Raw genomic sequence first — 8,354 nt, 5'->3', positions numbered from 1 at the left:
GGGGGGTTTTAGAAGCAGAGAACCAGTTGTTCAGTTCCTCACATTATAAGGAAAAGTGGCATCGAGAAAGAAGGGGGTGGGCGTTGTGTGTGTGTTTTGAACCGAGATACCTTAGGCTCCGCTCTGTCTCGGTAACAGAGAAACCTCGAGCAAACCTGTGCCTTTAAGACTCAGTTGCTATCCAAACACAAGTAAACAGAGTGGACCATTAGCGGGCGCTGGGCGCGGAGGCGGAGCCTGGGCGCCGAGGGCCCCGCACGGCTGCAGGACGCCCGCCCGAAGGGGAGGCGGGGCTGCTACTAAAGCCCTAGACTCCCGGCCGCGAGCAGCCTAGGGGCGCGGGCGGGGACAGAGCTCGCGCGCTCGCTGCTGGAGTGTGATGGCCCTGCGAGGCTGCAGCCCTCGACCTTACCCGGAGTTGGCGGCGAGAGACTCGCGGAGGCGCAGGGTTCCGGGCGAGCTCTGAGCGCGCTCCAAGCGCCCCGGGACGCGGTCCACGTCCACGGGCTCGGACGAAGGCGAGGATCCACTCTCAGCTTTGCTGCTCGTGGTCTTCCGGATCATGTCCGCGGCTCCCGGGACTCCGCGCTGTAAAAGAAGTTTGCCCAGCGTGGACCCAAAGACCTTTCCAAGCCGTGCGTCTCCCTGCCTGGACTGGATCTAAACGCCACTGCCTAGACGAACCTTTCCACGGGAGGTGAGTGTCCTCTCTGGGAAGGGGCTGCAGCCACCCTAAGGAAGGAAGGGTGCAGGGGGCACTCAGATTCTCGGTCCAGCGTGCCGCAGGTTGAGAAATTGTGAAAAGAACTCGTACGGATGCAAGCCCAGGGCATTGTGTTTTTCACTTTATCGGATCCCAGGCGCTGCACTCCCAGCTAACACCCAACGACTCAGACTTTTACGTTCTGCTTTTAGTTTTGTTTTGCGACATTTTATCTAAGCATTCAGCAAAGCTTCTTATAAAAGCGGATCGACGTACTTTGAGATTTAAAAAAAAAAAAAAAAATCCAGCCCTATGGTGTTTCTGACCCTGCCATAGAATTTCTGGTCCACCAGCCCCGGGGCAACCGCGGCATCGCTGCGCGGACGTGACGGGACACACAGTGCCTGCCTAGCCAGCGCGTTTCAAGGGGGGAAAAGTAGTTCAATCCTAGGTAATCCCCTAATCTAGAGCTGGGGGTTTGATTTTCCTTCCACCCGCCAGGCCTGCAGGAGGGGGCCAGAAGGCAAATTTCCCCCGGGGTTTAAACCCTTGGGTTCTGGAGAAATAGCAATGGAGAGTGGAGTCGCGGTTGTAGGAAGGAATGAGAAAAAGGTGTTTGTGGAGTGAGCGCTAGATCCGTCTCTCTACCTGTTAGCAGAGAACAAAAGACGGCTGGCGTTTCCCGAGCGCAACGGCGCAGACAGCGACTTTCTCTACTAAACAAACTGCAGTCCTGAGTAGAACAAGAAAATTACTCACGCAGGGGGAGCGAGGGAGCAGAGAGAAACAGAACCCAGATTATGCGGAAGGCATCTTAATTTAATTAACTCCTTGGGAAGGCAGAGGCGCTGCGAGGGGGCAGGAACTTCGCGGTCGTTTTCCTCTTTTCACCTGATCCATTCTAGCCATTTACCAAAAAAAAAAAATTTTTTTTTTTTTTAAATTATCTCCGAAGAGTCCCTTGGACGATATAGCTCCCTGATATATGTAAAATTCTATTGTGACAGGGGCTGAAATTCAGCGAGGCTATCAATCCATCAGTCTTTTCTTGCAGACACCAACGGACAGGTTTTAGCAGATGACCCCTGACTGTATATTATTTTTAGATAATTCAGTATAATAACACCATTACCAAAGACCGAGACTCCTTATCGAATTACCACGTACCTTTTTTCTCCATGTTTTGAAAGCTTCACTGAACTGAAATTAGTTATGTACACATTTCACTTGTTGACAGCTAGTGAACTAAATTTTACAAAACTTATGTACATGCTTGGAAATTCCTGGGGAAAAGACTGCTGAAAGGAAACTAGTCTCAGCTTCACTGAAATATTTATGTCTATTCATTGGTTTAAGTTTCTTTCCTTGCAAAATTAAAAGTAACCAATGGTCCGGAACAGGATGGTGGAGCAATGACAGCAGACAATGATCACTGTTTCTGCCTGAAACTGAGTGTGGGAACTACATGCTCAGCTCTAGACAAAACGAAAGTACTTTAGATCTCTGCATTGACTTCAAATATCTTATGACATATATTTCCAGCAACTCAGTGGGAGAGTAGAAATGTAAAGTCCCAAACTATTTATGACAAAATTGTTTGTTGGCTATTTAGGATTGTTCAATTTGTAAATGGGCACCAATGGCGTGCTCTTCCTCCATGAAGAAATTATCCGTCCTATAAATTAAAACAAACGCATACTATAAAATAGCATTTTTGTCACTCCATGAAGCTGAATTATAATAGTTATTGATTTCTGTGTTATAAATCATTTGGAGAAAAGGGAAGGAAGATGGCACTCAACTGTCTACTGGAAGAATTAATGTGTAACCTTTATGGCAGAGTTCATGTCCTGCATTTGGAATTGAAATTGCAGGTCTTGGTATTTCTTCAATCTACAATCTCCCCCCCCCCCACACACACACACCTATGTACAAATACAAAAAATATGGTGAGAGTTGCACTTTGGCTCCTGTATTTAGTTCTAAGAAACCTCGTCCGGAAATATGCCCAAATAGTAATTTCAGTTTCTTTTCTATGGGGGAGACCACTTTTTAACACGAGAGTAAATATTTGGAAACTCTGGGAAATCCTTCTGCAAAAGGAAGGAAATAAGGTGTGTATTTATTATTTTTAATGGAAGAGGAAATAATCAGATAGATTAGCAGGAACCTTAGCCGAATTCTTTTTTCCTTACCTCTCTAGGAGAGTGCTTGCCGCGGAACAAAAATGAATCGTGATTTGTGGTGGGAAAGTTTGTTACTAATGGAGGTTTACAGTTTCGGTTGAATGGTCTGACTGAGACCCTCTGACTGCTACACACCTCTCATTAACTCCAGGCCTGAACTCCCAGACCACATACCACCAGGCAGAAGCTGTACATTAATAAATCCCTGTCTCTGAACTTTCCACAGGAAGAGGGAAGGTGTGGGCCCGACCCAGAAGCTGGGTTCTGCCAGGCCAGAGCTCAGTATCATTAGCGCAGCCCCCTATATCTGCCCTCAGAACCACAGACACCAGAAAAACGCTCTAGAGAAGAAAACCCAAGCGCAGAAAGGGATGGGTGGTGAGGGAAGGCTGGCCATACTTTCCCATTTTCCTGCTGGGTTCAAAAGCCGCGTAAAGGTTGCTGGCTCAGACTGGCCCGCCAGCCCCCCGTCCGCGGAAAGCGCTCAGCTGCGAGTTCGACACCTGAGCCGTGAGAGCCGCCCTTAGAGGCCAGGCCCAGGCCGCCGAGGAGCAAAAACTCGCTGCTAAAAAGGAGCTGGCATGAGGGGGGTACGGGGGGGGGGGGTGTCAGAAAGTAGGCTCACCCCGAATGCAGGTGAGGAGCCTAGGAGTACCTGGACCGAAAACAGCTCGGGGTTGCCATTGGGGCGGGCAGCAAGAAGGGAGTGCACGCTCCCTGCTTAGGCCCAGGCCGCAGACCGGGGGTCAGGCCTTCCCGGTGGTCCCAGCGCAGGTCTCCAGGTGCATTAACCAGCTCCCTCCAGGCGGGCCAGGCCCCAGTGAATGCGGCCGCTGTGGCTCCCCTGCCCCTCCTCTTTCCCGGTTCTCCGTTTCTTCCCTCTTCTTCCTTCTGTCCGGGCCTCCTGGGCGTAGGGGCCGCTCCTCGTGCCAGGCAGGGAAGCCACTCCGGCCTCCAGAGAGCTTGGCGCGCGGTCTGCAGGAAGGGGTTCCGGCCTCAGGGACTTCTCCGCCCGCCCCACCCCCCGGAGATCCTGAACCATCTGGAAGGGATCTTGGTGGGGGGCGGGAGGGGACGGCCCCTGGGAAGGAGGAGGGGGCGACTCGAGGCCGAACCCAGCCCTCGAGGTGTCACTTTTCTTTCCCGCGGCCCGTCACCGCTGATAAATGGGACTGAGGCAGAGGAAGGAAAAAGAAAACCTCCGAGGTCAGCGCGGGGCGAGGCGGGCCCCTCCGCGGCCCTGCGGCCCCGGGAGCACCTCGCGGGCCCGGGAGCACCTCGCGGGCCCCGCCGCGCCCCCGCACCCTGGACGCCACCCGAGTCAGCGCGGGAAAGCGGCCGCGCGGGCGGGGGTGGAAATGCCGTCGCGGGGCGCCGCGCGAGAAGCCGCAGCTCCAGGGCTGAGTCGGACCCTCGAGGCCTGGGTCGGACCCACAACTGCCGTTCCCCGGGGAACTCGGGAGCGCCGCGGCTGCTGCGGCTCGACCGCGACCTGCGGACGTTGGCGTCGCGGGCCGTCGCGGTTGGCCGATCTTCGCCGGGCAGGGTGGGGGCGGGTGGCCTGGCCGCGGGTGGCTCCGAGCAGCCCCTCTGCCCGCCTCTCTCTCCGCGGGCACGGGTCTCCCGCTCGGGGCGTGCCCGGAATCCGACCTTCCTGCGGGCGCCCGGGAGGGCCGCGGGGCGCCCTGCTCGCCAGGAGGCCACTTCCCGCCTTGCTTGACACCCAGGCCCCAGGCCGAGGTCCTGCGACTCACCCGGCAGGCGCTAAGCGGTTCCCTCGCTGCTCCTTTTGGGGACCATGAAGTAAGGTGGGAAGAGAGATTTAGAAGGAAGGTGTGGTAACGCGTGCGGGCGCCCCAGGGCGGACCGCCCGGCCTGGATGACAGCCCTGACTGTCCCCCTCTCTCCTTGCCATTTTTAGGGGTTTCTCTTCGCGCTGTTGTCTCTGTTTCCGGCGGAGCCCCACGCCCACCCGCCTCTGAGTCCTGGAAGAAAGGGGCGGCTCCCTCCGCCCCCCAGCATCCAGGAACATGGGGAGCAAGGCCCTGCCGGCGCCCATCCCGCTCCATCCGTCGCTGCAGCTCACCAATTACTCCTTCCTGCAGGCGGTGAACACCTTCCCCGCCGCGGTGGACCACCTGCAGGGCCTGTACGGCCTCAGTGCCGTGCAGACCATGCACATGAACCACTGGACACTGGGGTACCCCAACGTGCACGAGATCACCCGCTCCACCATCACGGAGATGGCGGCGGCCCAGGGGCTGGTGGATGCGCGCTTCCCCTTCCCGGCTCTGCCCTTTACCACCCACCTCTTCCACCCCAAGCAGGGAGCCATCGCCCATGTCCTCCCGGCCTTGCACAAGGATCGGCCCCGTTTTGACTTTGCCAACTTGGCGGTGGCCGCCACGCAAGAGGACCCCCCTAAGATGGGAGACCTGACCAAGCTGAGCCCGGGCCTCAGTAGCCCCATCTCCGGCCTCAGTAAATTGACTCCGGACAGAAAGCCCTCCCGAGGGAGGTTGCCCTCCAAAACGAAAAAAGAATTTATCTGCAAGTTTTGCGGCAGACACTTTACCAAATCCTACAACTTGCTCATCCATGAGAGAACCCACACAGACGAGAGGCCGTACACATGTGACATCTGCCACAAGGCCTTCAGGAGACAAGATCATCTGCGGGATCACAGGTGAGGTGGGGAAAGAGGTTGACCTGGGAGGGAAGGAGAATTTGTTCAGGACACCAAGCCCAGTCTGATAGACACCCAAGTATCACTAAAATAACCCTCTGCACTTGTATCTACCCCAAAAACCTTCCCTCAGCCATTTACAACTAACCCCCAACACCTACATTTCCTCAACAGGCCCCTGATACCTTTCACCATCCTTAGGCAATTAAAATCTGGTGGGTGGGCCTTGATCCTAGTATCAGTTTCACCCCAGTCTGGTCTGAGGGGTGGTATAAATGGGGGAGCAAATACAACCTAGGGACCCTGAAGTCCTTCCCATTGTGGGCGCCGTTCTCGGCTCTCTTAGAACCCTTTCTGGAAATCTACTTAGGCCACCTCCCCTGGGTTCTCACCCTTCCTTACTGCCCCCCAGGTGCAGCCCTGAGCCTGCCAAGGCGACCTTTCTTTAAAACTAATATGGAAAAGGGGGGGTGGGGGTGGTGAGATCACTGAATTTAAAAACAGCTCTCACCCCTTCTCTGCAACCTTAAACTCTGCATTAATAAATGACAGTTGAAGAACTATTATAACTTAAGTGTTTTCATCCGGGAAAAGTCCCAGCAGTGAGGGTGGTGTTATCTTCTCTGAGGCTGTGCTTGCTATTCCCCACCCAAGGTGGAACTTCTGTGTGATCTTCCCTGGTTATTAAGGGATTCACTAAAATCAGTCCTGCTAAATTGGGCCTTCCCTTACATCCTGATTTGACTGGTTTAAATCCCAAAGAAAACCATAGAGGCCAAGAAGGGCTGCAATCGTCTCCATTTTGAGCTCCAGAATATGCCAGAGAGGGCGATCAAGTGTAGATAAAGCCGGCGGCCAGTGAATGTTTTGAAGAATCTGTTAGTTGAGGTTAACCATAAACAGAATTACACAGGAGGGAATACCATCTAAAAACATAAGTGGGAATCCTGTTTCTTTTGTCCTCTCACAACTTCATTTTGAGTAATTGTCAAAAGAAACTCCTGACAGGGGTGCTAAAGCCATTTCAATGAAACCTTATATTGATTTTCAGGTATATCCATTCCAAAGAAAAACCCTTCAAATGTCAGGAGTGTGGGAAAGGATTTTGTCAATCTAGAACTCTTGCAGTTCACAAAACTTTACACATGCAGGTAAGTTTGTTTTCTTGCTTAAAAACAGTGACTGGTTCTGTTTTATCATTTTTGCTCTATAAAAGGTATTCGCTGGCAATGTCTTTCTCTCAAAAGGTTCTATTTAGATTAGATTTCTAGGTGGGGTAAGCAGCTTTCGTTGTTTTTTTTTTTCCTACATAAAATTAATCTTATTTAACATAAACATATATATTTTTCTTAAAGAACAGGCCACTGTCTTTCTTCTAGATTCTAATTTTAGAATTATTATTTTTTTCATCTGATCTGCCCTGCATTTAAAGCTTTCGTGTTTAGGAGGAAATAAAGGTAATTTTGATAATGGAGGCATGATGAAATCCCATACTCGCTCTCTCCCAGGGGTCTCATAATTTGTAGTTTTCAGAACATTGAGGAATAGTTTAATTTTCCAGCAAAGAGGAGCCTTATAACCCCGGGAGAATGTCATTCCTTAAGAGAGGATTAGAGTTTTTCCTTCCCCTTTTTCCTGCCTATGACATGGTGATGAAATGTAAAGAGCTGGAAATCACAAAGCCCACCCCTCGGTGGCCACCAACAGTTATCAGTGTAATCGGGCCTCTGTGTGTGCCTGCGCGTGTGTTTTCGTGATTGGAGGATTAGGAGTACAGATTTGTTCCTGCACGTTCCCTCTTTTGTTGTCATGCGGGTGTTATGTTAACGCTTGTGATACCGATAAGTCAGAAACTATTGAGAAAGGTGCAGTGGTGGTGTGAAGGATTAATCCTTTGCTTGCTTCACATCTGAACAGGAATCTCCACACAAATGTCCCACATGTGGAAGAACCTTTAATCAGAGAAGTAATCTGAAAACTCACCTTCTCACCCATACAGACATCAAGCCCTACAGCTGCGAGCAGTGCGGCAAAGTGTTCAGGCGAAACTGTGATCTGCGGCGGCACAGCCTGACTCACACCCCGCGGCAGGACTTCTAGAGAAGCCCAGGATCTGTCCCCTGCCGCCGCTGCTCCCCTCCCCAGACACTTCTCCACGGCTCCCACCTGGGGGTCGCCCCCCCTTCACAGACCCCAGCTCTCCCTTGCTGCAGCCATACCTGCAGCCCCAGGGAGTTAATTCTTCTTCTTCGTGAGGACTGAGAACTGTAGAAAGCCACACACGTAAATCCCTTCACCAAGAGCATATGCTAGTTTCGTGTAGATATTCACAGCTCATTTTAGAGCTCTGTACATAATGTCATGGGTCTTTGTTATTTTTTGTTTTTGTTGGTTTTTTTTTTTTTTTTGGTTTTTGTATCTTGTTGGATGTACCTAGATATGGAAAATGGAAGCCAAATTTATCTTTAAAGACTGTATTTTCAAAATAAAACTTTTTCTTGTTTGTTTCAACACTCTGGCAAAAGTGTCATGCTATTTTTTCCTCTGGATGCTGGAAGACTGGGTTGCCTCTCAAATATTTCAATATTGAAGGGCATACTTTATCCCTAGGTTTTTAAAATAAGACCTCATAATTCTCTTACTGAAACTTCAGCTCCTGTGGGATTTTGGAGTTGGACAACATGTACAACCTTTTTGTTTTTCAAAGTTATTAAAATTTGATAACCCTGAGGTTTTATCTTCTTTTTTTATTCTGATTCCCCAAGTATTATTCCTTCAG

The 8,354-nt window shown here is 51.3% G+C and overlaps 1 protein-coding gene across 4 annotated transcripts; it reads left to right on the top strand.

Annotated features, from left to right (window-relative positions):
• The first annotated feature begins 327 nt into the window (after positions 1 to 327).
• On the top strand, positions 328 to 8,086 carry OSR2 (odd-skipped related transciption factor 2). 4 transcript variants are annotated; one of them, XM_037503483.1, is made up of 4 exons: positions 328 to 697; positions 4,811 to 5,575; positions 6,627 to 6,726; positions 7,575 to 8,086. In XM_037503483.1, the coding sequence occupies exons 2-4, from the start codon at positions 4,920 to 4,922 to the stop codon at positions 7,647 to 7,649; spliced, it is 831 nt and encodes a 276-aa protein (XP_037359380.1). In that variant the 5' UTR covers positions 328 to 697; positions 4,811 to 4,919; the 3' UTR covers positions 7,650 to 8,086. The 4 variants fall into 4 exon arrangements, with proteins under 4 accessions (XP_037359380.1, XP_037359373.1, XP_054548059.1 ...); XM_037503476.2 differs by having other exon boundaries at positions 7,493 to 8,086; XM_054692084.1 differs by lacking the exon at positions 328 to 697 and adding an exon at positions 4,551 to 4,692 and having other exon boundaries at positions 7,493 to 8,086.
• The last annotated feature ends 268 nt before the right edge of the window (positions 8,087 to 8,354 follow it).

Source organism: Talpa occidentalis, unplaced genomic scaffold (assembly GCF_014898055.3).
Source record: "Talpa occidentalis isolate TD23 unplaced genomic scaffold, MPIMG_talOcc4v2.1, whole genome shotgun sequence".
NCBI lineage: Eukaryota > Metazoa > Chordata > Mammalia > Eulipotyphla > Talpidae > Talpa > Talpa occidentalis.
The sequence above is the reverse complement of the archived record's forward strand: the minus strand, read 5'-3'. Positions and strand labels throughout refer to the sequence as shown.

Excerpts from the sequence above, each read along its gene's own strand:
- OSR2 (XM_037503476.2), top strand. The coding sequence starts at position 4,920 with ATGGGGAGCAAGGCCCTGCCGGCGCCCATCCCGCTCCATCCGTCGCTG. Across the intron at positions 5,576-6,626 it reads GATCATCTGCGGGATCACAG|GTATATCCATTCCAAAGAAA; the intron begins GTGAGGTGGGGA and ends ATTGATTTTCAG. Across the intron at positions 6,727-7,492 it reads ACAAAACTTTACACATGCAG|GAATCTCCACACAAATGTCC; the intron begins GTAAGTTTGTTT and ends ACATCTGAACAG.